This window comes from Xyrauchen texanus, chromosome 8 (assembly GCF_025860055.1).
Source record: "Xyrauchen texanus isolate HMW12.3.18 chromosome 8, RBS_HiC_50CHRs, whole genome shotgun sequence".
NCBI classification, from domain to species: domain Eukaryota; kingdom Metazoa; phylum Chordata; class Actinopteri; order Cypriniformes; family Catostomidae; genus Xyrauchen; species Xyrauchen texanus.
In genome coordinates, this window is record NC_068283.1 from 37,496,011 (window position 1) to 37,515,505 (window position 19,495).

At 37.0% G+C, this 19,495-nt stretch overlaps 1 protein-coding gene across 4 annotated transcripts in view; it reads left to right on the top strand.

Annotated features, from left to right (window-relative positions):
* The window catches only part of LOC127647863 (myocardin-related transcription factor A-like), a 69,241-nt gene that overhangs the window by 40,905 nt on the left and 8,841 nt on the right, over positions 1-19,495 (top strand). For all 4 annotated transcript variants that reach the window (XM_052132370.1, XM_052132368.1, XM_052132369.1 and 1 more), the window contains 9 exons: positions 6,058-6,113; positions 6,222-6,297; positions 7,555-7,716; positions 12,373-12,533; positions 14,762-14,872; positions 16,262-16,512; positions 16,759-16,927; positions 17,020-17,442; positions 18,653-19,195. In XM_052132370.1, coding sequence (XP_051988330.1) covers positions 6,058-6,113; positions 6,222-6,297; positions 7,555-7,716; positions 12,373-12,533; positions 14,762-14,872; positions 16,262-16,512; positions 16,759-16,927; positions 17,020-17,442; positions 18,653-19,195 — 1,952 coding nt within the window. The remainder of the gene's footprint in view (positions 1-6,057; positions 6,114-6,221; positions 6,298-7,554; positions 7,717-12,372; positions 12,534-14,761; positions 14,873-16,261; positions 16,513-16,758; positions 16,928-17,019; positions 17,443-18,652; positions 19,196-19,495) is intronic.

Here is a 19,495-nt window from a genome sequence, read left to right on the forward strand (position 1 = left end):
AGAGAGAGAGAGAGAGAGAGAGAGAGAGAGAGAGAGAGAGAGAGAGAGAGAGAGAGAGAGAGAGAGATATGCATGATGCTGATGGAGTATGATCCTGTTTGGGCTGAAAAGCCATTCGTTGGTGTGTTGCACAGAAAGAGTGTTGTAAATAAAAGACTCGTGTTGGATTGTTCACCCGGCTCCCGCTGTCAAAATGAAGTACTGTATATGTTGTCAAGTCCCATTCAATCCAAATAATTTTTGCATTCACAGTGAGGAGATTTTAGTGTTTTCAGATGTTTCAGTGTGGACGAGCAGTTTTGGAAAACTTTTGAAATCAGCAGTGTGGACTGAGAGCATTTTGAAACTGAAATGCCATTTTCAAATGTATCCGGATTAATGTGGACGTAGTGTTAATGTCAAAAATGTTTGCCTTTAACTTTTTGAGTCTATTCAAGATGATATGGCAGTTGCTGCAACTTAATTTGAACCTGATTAAATTAATCCCCTATGTGAAGATGGCTGCTGGGTGGCGTCATGTTTGAGGGGGCGTTAGAGCTGAAAATGATGATGAGACCGTTCACACACATGAAGTGGTTTTTCACAGCAAACTCATGATCTCTCTGTCTCTCTCCCTCTTTCTCTCTGTCTCAAACACACACTTCACCCTCTTCAGGCAGATGGCTGCATGTATTTTGCTTGTCATGTTTAAAGGGCATTTTTTGCTTTGTGCGTGTGCGCATGCTCGTGCATTGATGTGAAATGAGCCATTGACTGCTGTAGGGTTTATGACCCATCCATTCTTATGACCACCCATCTTCCTCTTACTTTTTCTAGGCTATATGGTTTATGAATGTATATGGCTTTCAAAACATCTTAACATTCTAATGTACACTATAGTGGAAAGGATGGATAAGTGTTTAGTTCTTTGAAAACCTGACATATAAAGAGGGGGGTTGCGGGATTCACTAACAATTAATTCTTTCCAATTAAAGCGCCGTTCATTTGGACACTCGCTGGTTTAGCGCACGATTTATTAAATTATGCAGATCAGGCAATGCCGCAAACAGAGCCACAAAATATAGGGTGAATGCTATTTGCACAGCACAATTCTGATCTTTTGGCCCGATTCTGAGCAACATATTGAGGCAGATGCAGCAGACCACAGCGATCTGACACACTCTGTTGGGACTGTACAGCATCACTCCATTTCTGTGATCCAGACTCCTGAATTTTCTCTTTAACATGCCGAAAGTGCACGTGAACACATCACGCATCTGGATAAATACCAGGTTTTAATGCTGTTCTCCACCATTTGGTAATTATTTGACAAATTACTGTCGTCATGATCTATAGAAAATGTGCACTACTGTTCAAAACTTGAGGGTCACTTACTCATTCTTTTTTTTTTTTTATTTTCACATTTTAGAATAATAGTAAAGTCATCACAACTATGGAATAATAGAAATGGAGTTATGGGAATTGTGTTGTGACTAAATGTACTCTTGACATTTTCTCTAACAATTTCTTGAGGTATCACCCTGGGATGCTTTTAAACTGTACTGAAGGAGTTCCCATCTATATGCTGGGCACTTAGTGGCTTCTTTTCTTAATTATTCAGTCCAAGTCATCCATTTAAAAATGTACACACTTATGTACTTGGGTAGTGTACATAAGCAATTCCTTTGAATGAAATTCAGTTTAATGTCTGCTTTCCTCAGGCGGTAATATCTCACTGTATATAACCAACCAGATTCACAAACGACTTGATCCAAATGCTCAAGACTCCGTGCTACTTCAGCGCTAATTGTGCCAGTTTAAACTTGACTGCGTGTGGTTGGTGAATGAGATCACTGAAATACCAGGTGCAAAAGTGGCCCAACTGCTTATTAAATTTACCCCACAGTGATTACTGTTTGAATATGGGATAATCGTCAATTATCATCACAGTAGGCTGATACCAATATGGTCACCACACTCAAATAAAGAAAGAAGCTTAATTTGAAGTTGTACTCATTTTAATTCCATAACAACATTTGATCAATCAATTGAATTGTGAAATTTTTACAAAATTAAACCTAAAATATTTATTGTTTTATTTTTTAATACTATATTTTTCAATACATTCACACACTCATAAACAAGTACATAGCTACATTAAATGGTTCGATGGTAAAGGCACTTAATAAATGGTGTTTGTCAAGGCACGCAACAATATTTATATTTTTAAATAAACATTAAGTGTTACATTTTTGGTCACATAACTTGTCGCACTCCATTTACAGACATGAATGATACAGTACCTCAAATGTTGTGCCTTGAGGAGTGATGTGCTGTTGATTAATTTTCTGATCAATCAGACTTAAAGGAATATTCCAGGTTTAATACAAATTAACAATTGACAGCATTTGTGTCATAATGCTTATTACCACAAAAATGTATTTCATTTTCTTTAAAAAAGCAAAATTCAAGTCATTTGTATTTGTATAACACTTTTCACAACACACATATTTTCAAAGCAGCTTTACAGAAAATGAAGCTGTAATATCTATGAAGTCTTAAAGTGATCATTGTGTAGTTTGATTCAATATGATTGTAAATTGTAGATAATAATTAAATAATAATTGTATTTAGAACCCCAGTGAGCAATCTGAAGGTGACTGTGGCAAGATACACAAAACTCCATAAGATTTAGCCAATTCTCCAGGTTCAAGCTGTGGCTTCTAAATAAGCAGTTTGACAGCTGCCATTTTTGTTTCTTGGGACATATTCGAAGTATAGAAAAGAGTTAATAATATTAAGAAGATTTTCTGAGATTACAGGGAATACCTCTTTTAAGAGCTTAATTGGTATTGGAACTAACATACATGTTGTAGCTTTTCATGACCTATGACAGCGAAGGACTGAAGTTGCTCGTGAGGAAAATTATGAGACACTGTTTTCTGAGTTATTGTGACAGATGATTGCATAGTTCCAATTTTATTTCTGATTATTTCAATTTAATCAGTAAAGAAATTCATGAAGTCATTTACTATTGTGCTGTGACAGAATATCTGGTTCAGTCGATGATTTCTTCCTAACCAATTTAGCCACAATACTGAATAAACACCTATCATTTTTTAGGTTATTTTCAATGAGTTTAATAAAATATGCTGACCTGGCAGCTTTTAGTGACTGTCTGTAGCTACAGACACTATCCTTCCATGCACCACAGAATACCTCTAATTTTGTATTCTTCCACTTGTGCTCCATTTTCTGAGCTGTTCTCTTGAGAGCATGAGTGTGCTCATTGGACCACGGTGTGGGGCTTTTTTCTTGACTTCTCTTTAATCGAAGGGGGCGACACTATCAAGAGTGCTAGAGAAGACTGTATTTATATTTTCTGATATTACATTAAGTTCTTCTGGACTTTTTGGCTTACTGAGTATGTGAGACAATTCTGGAAGATTAATACTGAAGCTATCTTTAGTGGTCAATAGAATAGTTCTACCTGAACAATAGATTGATTGACATTAGCTGATCGCAGCAAACTAGAGACAAGGTAATGATCTGATGTCATCGCTCTAATTTTCATTATCTGTGTGAATGTTGAAGTCACCAACAATTAAAGCTCTATCTACATTAACTACAGTATCTGATAGAACATTAGCACATTCACCAAGGAAATCTGAGTACGGCCCAGGTGATCTATATACTGTACTGTGCAAAAGACGACAGAGATTTTTTGCATTTATATCTGATGGTGTCACATTAAGCATTATTAGTTATAAAGACTTAAACTTACATCCTGTTCTCTGAGTAACACAAAAAAAAATGTCCCTGTAAATTGTAGCAACACCTCCTCGTCGACCCTTCAGGCGAGGCTCATGTTTATAAGAATAACCTGAGGGAGTAGATTCATTTTAAACTAATATATACTTCCAGTTTAAGTCGGTGTCAGTCAAACAGAGCACATCCAAACAACGATCTGTAACAATATCATTTACAATTAGTGTTTTGTTAGATAGAGATCCAATGTTTAGTAGCCCTACCTTTTATATGATGTTTATCTTCAAATTTATTTATTTTTTTTTTTTTTCCAAGTTTACTTTAATCATATTTTTTCTAAATGATTTAGTGAGGGGTTTGTGTTTGCTAGTTTGGGGAACAGACACAGTCTCTATGTGTAGTTTATGTGATCTGTGTGACGTCTCAAGGCAGCTAGCAGACTTTCAGATTAACCAGTTTGTCTGCTTCCTGACCTGGGCCCCAATTAGTCAAATACTAGCATTATTAAGACTATGGAGTCCAGGTCAGGTCTACCCCAAAAACTCTTCCAATTGTCTATAAATCCAATGCTATTCTCCGGACACCACTCAGACATCCAGCCGTGCAGTGACACTAATCTACTCTAAACCTTGTCACCACGATGAGCAGGGTGGGGACCAGAGCATATTACAGTGTCTGACATCATTTTTGCAAGTTCACACACCTCTTTACCATTATCTTTAGTGATTTCCAACTGGTGAAGCAGGACATCGTCAGTGCTGACATGAATAACAGTTTCAGAAAATCATTTATATTTAAATCATTTACATTTAACATTAGCCAGCACTTGTAAATTTGATCGGATGTCAGATGCTCAAGCCCCGGAAATGCATTTAACAATGGTAGCTAGAGTTTCTATTTCCATTGTTCCTTACAATAGGAGTCGAGACGTGAGATGTAGACAAGCAGGTAAAGAAAAAAGAGAAAATGGGTGCGCACAGTAAAAATGCAGTTGAAACAGTAAAAAGGCGGAAAAACACGAAGCACCCGGTAAAATGGCTAAGGATAAAACATATAAGAATAAGCAACGCTAAGCAGGCTAGCAAACTACAAACAATCATAAAGCAGGCCAGCACCAACCGGAACAATATGTTTATTAACATGATTTTGGTGTGATATAATCGTTTGCTAATCTTTTCTGTGTAAAGTTATATGCAATTTTACAACTTCGTTGCCATGACAGAATTGTCAACAAATCCTAAAACGACCACAAAAACACCAATTTAAACAACTATACAGCACAAATAATACACAAGTTTTAACAGAATAATTAAAGTGCTTTATTAAATTATAAGATGCACATTTCTGCCCCATTCACTTCCATACTGTGTCTCACTGTAATCTCGATCCTCAACAAAAAGTAGGGACGATTTGAAATTATTGGCTTAACTTGTATTGAACCAAGAATATCCCTTTTTTTCCCTGTAGACTAGCATTTAAGGAGGGATCTGTAACTTATTTATGGACCAGAATTGCATAGACACTTTTGGGTGAGCTTTTCTGACCTGGACCAAAAAGAAACCACTTAACAATGCCATAGCAAACACATAGCAACACCCTGACAACCACACATAACAACCTGGCATCATAACTTTTGCACAAGCAATCAGCACTCACATTTTCTTCCATAAATGTATAAAAAAAAATCCACCTTTTTTTATTCATCAGCACACTTTTTTCACTCTCTGAAGTCACAGTGTACCAACAACAATGTTAACCGAGAAGAGAGAAGTAGTGTTTCGAGAGTGTACCAAATATGGGGGAAACACACATACACATGCCGAACTCCTCAGACTGTGAACCTGCTGTATTAAACTCTCTCAGATGTGTCTGGCTCGATATTATTTTTAGATCACATACGCGTGTGTATGTGTGCCTGCAGTGAAAGGTGCATTTTAATGGAGAGTTTATTGCTTGGAAGAGTTGTTCCCGGTAACTGATGCCTTTAACAAATCTTTCCTTTTTTGTCTCTAATTTGTTTTTTTTATTTATTTATTTAAAAAAATTGCACTCTCTTCCTTGTCCTATTTCCCAAGTATGAGCTGTTGTTCACTTACACCAAAATAACTATATTAATGTTCAACTGATCAAAAAATCTAGGAAATGTATTTGCGTCACAGTGAAGTGTAAACGTAGCCTGGTATCTGCACTACACAAATAACAAGTTAGCTATTTGAGATTTCTCTCATTTACTGAAAAATGTTTCCTATCCTCACAGCTGTTTTTATTCTAATAGTCATTTCTCTTTGTATCTCTCTTTTTATCCTCCAGCACTGAAAAGTTCTGCATCCTTTCACGAGCAGAAACGAAGTTTAGAGCGAGCCAGAGTGAGACTCTCTCCACCACAATTCTCATTTCACAATTTTCACAATTGCTCATTTCTTGATGGAACAAACAAAAAACTCTTACTCTCTTTTACTTTCTCTGTATCTTAGACTGAAGACTACCTGAAGAGAAAGATCCGCAGTCGTCCAGAGAGATCAGAGCTGGTCAGGATGCACATTCTGGAAGGTGTGTCTTTCACACAGTCGTATACCCCTTATCAAACACTGTCACACACTTCCATCATAACGGGTCCAGAGACTAATAAAGGTATATATGGGTGTTTCTTCAACTTAAGGCACTTTTAGCGCTGTGGACTTTTAGAAAGTGCATTCTTGTTGCCGCATGATTTTCTCTCCAGTTTTATTATTTATCCAATAAAAATGTACGATGTCCAGTGTATGTACATGCATTACAGGATATTTCCCACCACAGTGTAATTTCGACCACATCTCAAATTCTGTGTTGCGTTCAAATGAATTTAGTGGAAATGACGTGATAGAAATTACATTTAAAAAAACATAATTAATTAAAATGGCAGAATACCTTGTCTTTATAAGGCTAATTTCATATCTAACATTGAATGTATCGTAAATACGCACAATTAAATAATAATTTTTACATTTTGGTCAAATTTTGTTTAGAGCTTTATTGGAAATGACGGCCAATTAAAATAAATATTCTGCTCACAAATTATATTTACCCTGATTTTTCTTTGTTTCCTTCAAAAAACACTTTTTCATCTCAAGCATGCTCTTCACAGACACTTTTGTCGACTTGGTTATCAAGTTCATTAACAATTAAAAAAGCTGTTTTAGGTGCAAAGTTGTTTGGTGTGGTGAAAATGATGGCACAACTGTGGGACAGTCTTAATTAAAAAAAAATTTAATAATAATTTTCATTTAATAAATATTCAAATGTTTTATTTATGTCACTCTTTGATTAGATTATCTTCGTTTTAAACATGAAACAATTTGTTTTATTTAATGGATTTTCATAGTTTAATATTGAAAATCTGGGTCAAGTCTAAAACACTAAAATCTACAGTATACACAAGGCATTTTAAAAGTACCAAAAATAAATGATGACGGTCTGGTAAAAAGTTTTAAGTCAGTTTTAATGTGACCATCATATGACACAAACAAAAGACTTGAAATCTGTATGTATAAAAATCAACTCATGAGACATGAAATTGACAGAAGTTGAAGAATATATATATATATATATATATATATATATATATATATATATATATATATATATATATATATATACTGTATATATCATTCTTATTAATTAAAAGTGCCAGAAATGCCAAAAATTAAGGGAAATGCTCAAGTATAAATAATAACCATTGTGTTCACATGATGCCAGATTATTTACAGAATGTACATGTTCTAGTATGTATTGACAACAGTGCAATTGAATATATTTTTCTGTATAAAGAGACGTCAGCGGAACCCTCTCTTCAGGCCAAGCAGCTTCTCCTGAAAAGAGCTCGCCTGGCAGACGATCTGAATGATAAAATCTCCCAGCGGCCCGGCCCGATGGAGCTCATTCACAAGAACATCCTCCCAGTACACAGCAGCCTCAAACAAGCCATCATAGGTACTGAATTAAAGCCATAAACGATACTGTACAGTGGCCCCAAAACATATTAAGCCACATATACTGTAAAAGCACATTAAAAGTCACACTTAAGCCACATTTAAAAGTATTACAAATATCGAACCATGTTGGTTGTAATGTCAAAAAACTTTTTATGCAGTAAACAAACTTTTCACTTAGAAATTTGTTGAATTTTAAATGCTAAAACATTATATATACAGTACTGTTCAAAATGAAGACACATTTCTTTTTGCCATTTTCTAGTTGGCAAATGTTACATTTATGCATTTGGCAGACGCTTTTATCCAAAGCGACTTACAGAGCCCTTATTACAGGGACAATCCCCCCGGAGCAACCTGGAGTTAAGTGCCTTGCTCAAGGACACAATGGTGGTGACTGTGGGGATTGAACCAGCGACCTTCTGATTACCAGTTATGTGCTTTAGCCCACTACACCACCAAAATTCTCTCATCATTTACTCACCCTCATGCCATCCCAGATGTGTATGACTTTCTTTCTTCTGCAGAACACAAATTAACATTTTTAGAAGAATATTTCAGCTCTGTAGGTCCATACAATGAAAGTGAATGGTGGCCAGAACTTTGAAGCTCCAAAAATCATATAAAGGAAATATAGAATCCAACTCCAGTGGTATAATCCATGTCATCAGAAGCAATGTGATAGGTGTGGGTGATAAATAGAACTAAATCTTTTTTGCTCTAAATCTCTACTTCATCTATAAAGATCTGGTCACCATTCACTTGCATTGTATGAACCTACAGAGCTCAGATATTTTTTCTAAAAATCTTTGTGTTCTGCTGAAGAAAGAAAGTCATACACATCTGGGATGGAATGAGGGTGACTAAATGATGAGAGAATTTTCATTTTTGGGTGAACTATCCCTTTAATACAATGACCAATACCAGTGGAACTTGAGGAGAACTGACTTCATCCACTAAAAATGTACTTGATTTCAGTTGAAAAGGTCTAACATCATTAGTATGCAGCTAGTGATGCTACTAGTGACCATAGTATGGTTTGATAGTTGTTATTTAATGTAATGCGATTCAGACATTTTTATGTTTTTAAGTGTGGCTCTCTTTTTAGGAGTGTCCAAACACTATTTGGGTCTAATGTACACACTACCTAGAGTTAAAGTTAAGTTTGCACTGGCTAAACCTTTAGATAGTATTCACAGTTATTGAACTTTTACACTTTCATTCATACTCTTCTAATACCCCTGATGATTTTAAATCTAGGGCTGGTCTTGGTTTTATTCACTTGAACGTACGCAGCTTGCTCGCAAAGATGGATATGACTCGTATTTGGGCACTCTCAACTGATGCTGATGTAATTGTTATGTCAGAAACTTGGCTAAACAAATCTGTTCTGAATAAGGATATAGGCATTGATGGTTATACTGTATATAGGACTGATCGTCCCAAAAGGGGTGGGGGTGTCGCAGTATATATCAAAAGTAAGTTTAGTGTAAATGTGCTTGTATCCAAATCAGTGAGTAAGCAATTTGAATTCTTAGCTCTTGATCTTGAGGTCTCTAGGACTCTTCACATTACAGTAGTTGGCTGCTATAGGACACCCTCAGCTGTCAAGGATGCTCTGCCTTCTTTAATACAGCTTTTATCAGGTCTGAATTATAATGAGATTGTAGTCATTGGAGATCTAAATTGGAACTGGTTACATCCAGTAGCTGATGATTTTAAAGCTTACTGTGACTCGCTAAACCTCTTTCAGCTCGTCGATAGCCCTACTAGACCTAATCTGAAATGTTACCTTAAAATTTTGGAAGACGATTAAATCACTGGCTGGAAATAAATTTGGTATTGAGCTGCCACCATGTATTCTTAAGGACTCACGTAAAATATCTGATAAGGCTGAAATTCTTGGCTGTTTTAATGAGCATTTTATTGCCTCTGGTTCATTGTTTGACTCCCTCAACACTTCGCATCAGAATCACCCTAAAGGTCTTACTCATGGACATAATCCAGTTAGTAACTCCTTTAGTTTTAAGCCATTTTTAGTCTCAGAAGTGCATAAAGCCATTACACTTTTAGACACTAGAAAATCACCTGGTCCTGATAACTTAGAGCCTTACTTTCTACAATTAGCATCAGATTTTATTGCACCGCCTCTGACTTATCTTTTTAATCTCTCTCTGGACACCTAACGAAATTCCTCTTTTATGGAAATCTGCATTTGTTATTCCTCTGTTAAAAGGGGAGACCCAACAGATTTAAACAACTACAGACCCATCTCGAAATTGTCCGGTCCTGGCTAAGGTTATGGAAACTCTGGTAAACGAACAATTGAAAGAGTTTCTAGCTACTAACAATATTTTGTCTAACTCTCAATCAGGTTTTCGTAAAAGACACAGCACAACTACAGCAGCACTAAAAGTAGTAAATGATTTCATTGACTCTTTAGATAAAAAACAACATTGTGCAGCTCTTTTTATTGATCTATCTAAAGCATTTGATACTGTGGATCACCAAATACTAAAACAAAGACTTTTCAGTGTCGGGTTGTCAGAACAAACAGTTTGCTGGTTTGAAAATTATCTATCAGGTAGAACACAAAGCGTACAAGTAGATGGTCTCACCTCCAGCACTCTTAGTATATCCAAGGGTGTGCCCCAGGGGTCAGTGCTGGGACCACTCCTATTTATTTTATACATCAACATTCTTGATCGAAATGTCTCCAATGCAAATTTTCATTTCTATGCCGATGATACTGTGATATACTGCTCTGCTGCCACTCCAAACCAAGCTCTTTGTCAGCTACAACTTGCTTTTGATACTGTACATTTTACCATGTTTGACTTAAAACTTGTTTTGAATGACGACAAAACTAAACTTATGTTGTTTTCTAATGCGAAATCTAAGCTACAAAACCTTCCATCCATTACGACTTCTCAGGGCTTCGAGATTGAGACTGTATCCCAATACAAATACCTTGGTATTCTAATTGATGATTCTCTCTCTTTTAAACCTCACATCCAGCAGTTGGTGAAAAAACTGAAGCTAAGACTGGGTTTTTATTTTAGAAACAAGTCATGTTTCTCCTTTGAGGCAAAAAGAATGCTTGTTGCTGCCACTTTCATGTCAGTGCTGGACTACGGTGATGTTATATACATGCATGCATCCATTCAATGCTTGAAATTGTTGGATACTGTTTACCATGGAGCCCTTAGGTTCATCACAAACTTTAGAGCACTTACCCATCATTGCTCTCTGTATGATCGTGTTGGTTGGTCAGCATTGTCCACCCGTAGGCATAATCACTGGCATATTCTTATTTATAAAGGTATTCTTGGTCTGCTTCCCCCATACCTTCAATCTTATATTAAAAAGAAAGGCACAGGACGATATTGTCTTCGTTCTGAGGACTTATTGTTGTTGTCCGTCCCTCATGTCCGGACTGAAATGGGAAAAGGGTCGTTTATGTATGCGGCCCCCAGCGCATGGAATCAACTGCAAAATGTCTTAAATCTTCAGGAACCAGTTTCATGTCTGCAACTTTGTTATTTGTGCTGCTGCCTGTCTTGGCCAGGACACTCTTGGAAAAGAGATTTTTAATCTCAACGAGTTTTCTTCTGGTTAAATAAAGGTATATATACTCTACTCTTTTATCTCCACTAATTCCCATCTAAATCCCTCTATCTTTATCTATCCTATCCTCTTTTAGTCTCTTTTTTTCACCATTCTTACTGTCCTGACTGAAGTGAAGCTCCTTTTTTAACATTATCTTTAGCGATCGAGTCATCTAATCGAGTCATATCTCAGACTCAAATATCCGCATTTATATTCCTGCCGCTCAACACTTTCCTCTCACATTAAAGCCACACACAGGCACTCCATAGCCCGTTCCATCACATCGTTTGCGGCATGTGCACATTCATCTTCATATTTTATCCTGCTGTGTTCCTGCAGCGGTGCAGCGGGTGGTAATTAAATGCTGAGTTATGGGAATGAGATTGGTGCTCGTCAAACACAGTTAAATTAATTAGATGGGAATTAACATTCATGTTCACATTCGCCGCATTGTGGCGGACTGTGTCGATTAACTGAAGTTTATGCAGTGTCATTCAAAAATACACAGTGAAGAAATGCTGGGATCATGTTTGAAATGCAATTTAAACGTTTTAATCTGAGCATGTTCAAATTAAATGTAAAGATTTAAAGGTTTTATTATTTCCACTGGGGCAATGTTATGGCAGAGTTAGTGAAAAACTGAAGCAATGATCTAAAGATAAGAGGTTTCTTTCACCATGATGTGAAAATGCTTTACTTTTTATGTTGTTTGCTAAGGAAAGCATCCATTATTATTATATTATTATTGCTTATTCTTGGCATTAGAGATTTTGCCATGTAACTCGTCCCACGTTTATGCTATGGATATAAATACTACCTCGAATCATGTGGCTTAAGGAGAGGTGTGCTTTTACATTTCTGGGAAATCAGACTCATGATATTGAACTGGTGAACTATGAAATGGTTGAAAAAATCCTATAAATTTACATTGAAGGAGGGGCCCAAGCCATACCTTGATTTCAAAATGATTGATTAAATCATACTATCCTTTTTTAACGATTCATTTTTTTTTATTTCACTCTTCCTCGGTTCACTTTCTATGTATCAGAGACAGAGTTTCCAAAGGCTGTGGTGGAGAACTCTTCATTCGACGAGGAAAGCAGTGATGGATTCTCTCCGGATCAGATGTTCTGTCAGCACTCTCCTCTAGGCCCCACCCACTTACCTTCACCACCTGAGACACTGGCCAATGAAACCACACCCAAACAGGTGCACACACTCTTAACCTCTGTACTATGCTTCTGGCAAACTTTGTGTATTTTAACATTTATTTTATGGCCTTGTTTACGTCCATTGTAAGTGCCTCACTGTAACCAAGATTTTTGCTTAGTTTTTTTAACTAAGGGACAAGTCGTATTTATTTTCTGTAGAACTTTTTATTGAACCCGTTTATACCTTGTATTAAGAAGTGTATCGGGTAATCCAATCACATGTGGTCAGGCGAGACACTTCGCTGTTTACATCTGGTGGCTCTCCTGTGACCACGTGTGTTCGGATTTCGAGGGGAGGGTTTCTGTTTCAAGACGACATACATCAATCACTATGCAGGAGTTTTTCCTGTCTACAAATCTCTGGTGGGTGTCTTCATGGAAAACAATAACAAGCATTGCACTCGGTGGATTGTTATTTGTAACTGCAAATCTCAGCAATAATAATAAAAAACCTTCCGTTGTCGAATAGTCGCTTGATGTCATTTAACAACTTGAGATCATATAAAACTATAATGATGACACGCGAGATGAGTGGAGCGCTGCAGCTCGAGTGTCTGATAGAAACTTGGCGATAAATCTTTATTTCATCCTTAATTAAAGTTCATATAATATGGGAGCGTGTTTGTAAATAAACGAACTCCAAAACTGTCATTCTCGGTGCGGTCAGAGCTGCTTCAACCAGTCGCTGAAGAGACCCAATCTGAGCGGGTGTCGAGACCGGGAGAGATTTAATGTTCCTCTGGCTGATGATAACATGGAGATGCTCTCTCTGGATAGATTAGATTGACAAATGCTTATCAATAATACTCTTATGGCTAAACATTTTTACAGTGTTCAGTGACTAAAATATGAATAAATGTTACAAAAATATGACTAAATTGTCAACAGTTTTCATTGACTAAAACTACATTAAAGTGCCCAGACTTTGTCAACTAAAACTTGACTAAAAATATAAGGATAAGGTTGACTAAATATGATAAAAACTAAAAAAGGACATCTGACACAGGACTAAGACTAAATAAAAAAAACAGATGACAAAATTAACACCATTATTCAGTTGCCAGGTCATTATGAGTCTATTAATGCAAAGCCAAGGTTTACGTGTTCTTAACGTCACTTTTTTGATCAGTATGGTACCACCAGGAAAAACCCTGCTATGTCATTGTGTTACTGCATGACATTAAAGTGCAACAAAGTCAGAAAAGACAAAGAAAGCGAAAAGAATAAAAAAAATAAAAAAACTTCTCGCTCTTACTCCCAGATGCAGTTGAAATTTAATCTAAGCACAAACGCAACATTTACAGCAAAATTACGCATCGTTTACTAGATGACCTGGATCATTTGAGCTCCAGATGTGTGTGCTTGTCATCGGTGTCTCTGCATGTTGATTTCAGACACACTAAAGAAGATCTGTGAAGTTCTTGTGCTTGTGTATGTTTCAGCTTTTTCAAATTTTCCGATCAGACGGTTATTACCTTTTAAAGCAGCACATAAGTGATCAAGTTTAAACTCTTGTGATATTGCAGTGGTTGATTGACAGATTGACACATTTTGGATGGTTAGCTTTTACACAACAAATGCAATGTGGTCAAATGCGTGTTTGACTACCACCATATGTGGTTTTTGTGATCGGATCGCAAACCGTTTTGCACCCAGTTTACACCTGTATTTAACGCTGACCACTTGAGAACGAATCAACCGAAACACATCTTAAAATCAGGTGCAAACAGTGTCATTATGCTACAAAGGCTGTCGATTGTCCCAATAATGGTGCACTGTGTTGATATACACTCAAAACTATGTACTTTGCCATCACTAGTGAAGTATATACTTATATTGCATAGTGCAAATATGCAATATGGGACAAGTTCAGACACATTGTTTCAAATATATACAGGTTGCACTTTCAGTAAATCCACCTTTAAGGTTAATAAAGTATTTACCCTTCATCAGAGTGCTAGACACACACTTTGATGTCTCTGCATAGTTCATCATGCTCACTCAGCTCTCTATAATTGTGAATTATCTAGAGCACACTCCTTCTCTATTCCGCTCATTAAACTTCCAAACACAGACACCTTCGCACACGTATGTAAACACACAAGTAATGTATAATTGCATTTTATCATCTGCACATTTTGTGTATTGGTTCTTTTGTCACATTTATGCCATATTAATGTAGTCACACTTCCTCAAGTTTATGTGCTTCTCTAATTTCTTGTTTAGGTCCCTCCTCCTCCTCCTCCCCCTCCACTGCCAAACACAGCTGGACCTGCCCATCAACAGAATTTAGCCAATGGAACAACAGGCCAAAAGCAAGCCTCTGCACTGCAGAAGGTGACAGATTTTTTTTATATACAAACTATATCAACTGCAATCACAATTGAGGTTTTCTGATGGGTCATAACCAGTAACTGACACACTACAGCCAGAAATGCTGTAAATATCCACAATTAGAAGGTTTTTTTATTGGTTTTCATGACACACTGGCTAGCTCTACCCTCAGTGAAATCTCAATGGTATAAGAAATCCCACTCCACAAAGCTGTGTATTAAACATCAAACATTATCTTTTTACCTGCAGGGTTCCACAGTCTTAGAAAACATAGAAATTATAGAGAAATTAAACAGTGTGATTTCCATTGCTAAACCTTGAAGAGCCACGAAATATTAAAATAATTTAGTAACAATTTACAATAAAGTGACATTAGTAAATACATTTGGTAGCAGTAACAAACAATGAACAATATATTTATTACAACATTTATTAAGCTTTGTTACTGTAAACTTATTAAATTACAATTGTTTATTGTTAGTTAATGTTAGTTCATATTGCATTAACTAATGTTTACAAATGCAACTTTAGATTGAAAATATGTATTTATTAATGTCATAATTGACATTAATAAATGCTGTAAAAGTGTTGTTCATTGTTAGTTCATGTTAACAATTGTTAACTAATCTATCAGTTTGACCAATTAATCGGTGCTGATATTTGCAGCTTTTTTTATTTTTTTTTTATTCCTCTGTGGTTGGTTTTTCAGTATAACAGTGGCATCCAGAGGTGTAATAAAAACATTCACTGACACCTCGTGGGGGTTTTTCTGTATCTAAATCTTTTTACTTCAATGCATATTTTTTATATTGAGTCCTTAGAGAAAAGAAGAAAAGTTTTTATATGTTTTTATATATTACCGGACCATTATTACAAGTGTTCGCTGATGATCTACTGTTGAAGAATTACTGCTCATATGGTATTTATTATCCCATATGCCAGTGTTTACTTTATAGTGTTTATATTGTAATACATTGTAGAACATTATAAGAGTCCGTGTTTTGTTTCTCTTATGTGTTTGTGTGAGCTGAAAGCACAGACGTCATCACAAGTGTATTTCCGGTTTGTTAATAGCTAAAAGTCCTGGCTGCTTCATGCACAAAATCGTAATTTGTTTCTGGTCGTTACTGGGATTTTGTTTGATCAATAAACTGATAAGAATATGGGACTTTAATTTTGTACTCTTGTAGCCTCTATTTCGGTGCCTGTCAGAGTAAGGAACCCTGTAGCTGTGATTTATTTATTTTATTTTATTTTAATTTATTTTACTTTCAGTGAGGGAGAAAAACTACTCGACTTTGGAAATTGTTGCATTTCATCTGACTTAGGATGTTGTTTTGCTTCTATAATTAACATGTTGTCATCAGAACTTTCATCATCTATCTCTTTCAGGGTGGTAAAGGGTCAAGTGAGCGCCCTGGTCAGCGTTCTAAGAAGGTGCGAGATAGTAAACCGAAGGTAAAAAAGCTGAAATATCACCAGTATGTTCCTCCGGATCAGAAACCCGAGCGTGAGCCTCCACCTCTGCTCGACTCCTCCTACGCCAAACTTCTCTATCAACAGCAAATCTTCCTCCAACTACAGATCATCAACCAACAACAGCAAAACTACAACTACCACACAATCCTACCCGCCCCACCCAAGTAAGACACACCTCTGTACATGTGCTTACCCAAAGAATAGGACTATTCTGTCACTTGTCATACACCTTGCTTAATAAATCTCTTTTTTCCAACTTACCTTATGAAAAATTGTATGATCTCCGACAGAGATTGAAATTTTCCTGATATATACTAGATGTCTTTTAGAACTGTTGTTTTTTAATTAAAATATTTTGTTACTTTTGTCTTCAACAATGTAATTGATTTGTGTTATGTTAATGTGTTTAGGCCTCCTGCTGATCAACACCCTGCTTCAGCCAATGGCCCTTCACCATCCAGTAATGCCCCGCCCCTTCAATCAACATCTACTATTTCAACTGGCCAGAATCACCCGACCACTGCAAATGAGGTTGGGATTAAAATAGGGCCTCTGCCTCCCAACCTGGAAGAGCTAAAGGTACTAACACCTCCTGCTATCTGTAAACAACTTGGGTGTTTATCAGAATTCTTATTCTGCATTCAAGATGCTATTCTGTTCATTCCTTGTAGGTGGCAGGGCTGAAGCAGGAGTTAAAACTGCGAGGATTAACTGTCTCAGGCACCAAAAATGACCTTATCGAACGGCTGAAGAATTTTCAGGAGCAATACGGTGGAAATGCCATCACTAATGTGCCAACATCATGTAAAACCAACATAACCCAACCAACACCACAGCAGTCAGGTGAACCCTCTGCCCATGCAGTGGGAGGGTCCTCTTCCCCCTACCAATCAACAGACAGCAGCATGGTGGTTCCTACCTTCTCATTTGTTGGCACTGTAGAAAGGGGAGGGGCTCAGGCTACAGCACTCCATATAATGCAGTTTGGCAGCACTAGCTCCTCCCCTCCAAATTCCCCCGCCCACTCTGATCGCTCATTGGCTGGAATCAGCCCAGATGAAACAAGTTGTAATGGGGATGCGTTTGGTGAAATGGTAAATTATCATGTTGTCATCAGATAGATTGAAAAGAATAGCTACTGAATTATTGATCCAATGATGCATGTAAAAGTGTAAAAAGTGATATATACAGATGTCCTTATCAGCGAACGTAAATGGGAAAAAAAGCATAAATCTGGGTTGTAGTAAGGCACAAATGGGGCCAATTTTTTAGAGGGTATAAAGGCAGAAATGTGAAGCTTATAATTTTATATTTTCATACATTTGTTAAAATTTGTGTATTATTTAAGCTGTAAAGGTGTTAAATCATAATTTTTACAGTCGTATTTGGGGTTTTGGGTTTATGGCATTAGGTCGTCATGGCAACAAATTTGAAACATGTAATATAACCTATCTCAAAAATGGTTAGTAAGTGAATTTATCACATTAAAATCATGTTGTTTACTCCTTATGTTTATACTTTTGAAACCGTGAGTATTTGAACTGCTCTATTGTCTTCCATTGTAAGTGCCTCATTGTAACCCAGTTTTTTGCCTTTCTTTTTTTTTTTTAAGGAAAGGAAAGACAAGTCAAATGAATTTTTGTGGTAATCAATATGATGCCAGTATCAACATCATACAAAAAATGTGTTAAGCTAAGATAAAAGCTGCACTTCAGAGAAAGTAGCAAGTTACACGCCAAAAGTATCTTGCTACTTTTAAGCTACTTCATATGTTTTTCAACTGCAGATGCACAGAGCATACCGATAAAGATAAAGCATCTAAAATACATATTCACATGATACATTTCCTCACATATATAGAACAAATTTAGAAAACCGACTTGTGAGGACATTTTAGCTGGTCCTCACAAGCAAAAAAGGCTCATAAATCAGCTAAACTAATTTTACCTTTAAATCTAATGAAGTGCACAAGTTTCTGTGAGGTTTAGAGGATAGAATATATATTTAGCCTGCTATAAAATACATGAAAGTCTATGAGATGTCCTCACAAGTATAGTAAAACCAACACAGGGTACAAGGCATAATGTAGCGTTGTTGCTTTTCTCAACGCTATGCCGCTACCTAGTCAAAAATATAGCTTTGCTACTGAAAAGCTACTCGATTTAAAAACTAGCAAAGCTACCACTTCTCTGCTCAGAAATGTAGTTAAGCTAATAGCTTTGCTATTTTTAGTGAAGCTTATGCCCATCACTGGATTTGAACCCCTAAACCTAATTGTTAAACTGTTGTTGCTGTCCTCTCCAGGTGACCTCTCCTCTGACCCAGCTCTCCTTACGGCCTTCACCTCCTCTCCCCAACACGGTCAGCATTAAAGAAGAGCCCGACAGTCAGACGCCTCAGTCTTCCTGCTGCCTGGTGACTGTAGCGGACCCTATAGACAAGGACCAGATGCTGAAGGAGAAGGACCGGCGCATACAGGAGCTCACACGCATGCTGTTGCAGAAGCAGCAGCTGGTCGAAACACTGCGCTCACAGCTGGAGGGCAAACAGGTGGGTGCGCCAATCCAGGTGAAAGAGGAACCTCCTGGTGTCACCATGGAGATGGTCAGGGTGACCGTAAAAGAAGAGGTCATAGAGCTGGAGGAGAGTGAGATGGGAACTGAGCTGCAGGTGTTCCCTCATGCAGAGCAGGTGCAGGCTGCAAATGAGATAGAGCAAAACCGGCAGCAGCAGCTCCTAATGCAACAGATTCAGTGTAACCTGCAGCGTCAAGCACATCAGAGGAAGAGGAAAACAAACAAACAACAACACAACCCGATGCAAGGCAAACAGCAACAACAAAAAGAAGTGAGCACAGTATTTCCACAGCTTTGAATCGTATGATGTTGATACGACATTGTCAGTTTTCTGATCAGAGTTCAAGTCAGAGAGTTGTTCGTACCGACTAACATTTTGAAAATACGCAAACTTTCATGAATCCGAAAATGTACATTAGACCAGCTTTACGAATGTTTTACACAAAAATGTATTCTGCTCGTGTTTCATGAATGAGGCCTGTTGTGCGGAAGGAAGATGCACTAAAAGTTGTAACTGTTTTTGTGAAAATAATTGTGAAAGTAACATTTTTATTTTATTGTAACTTATAAT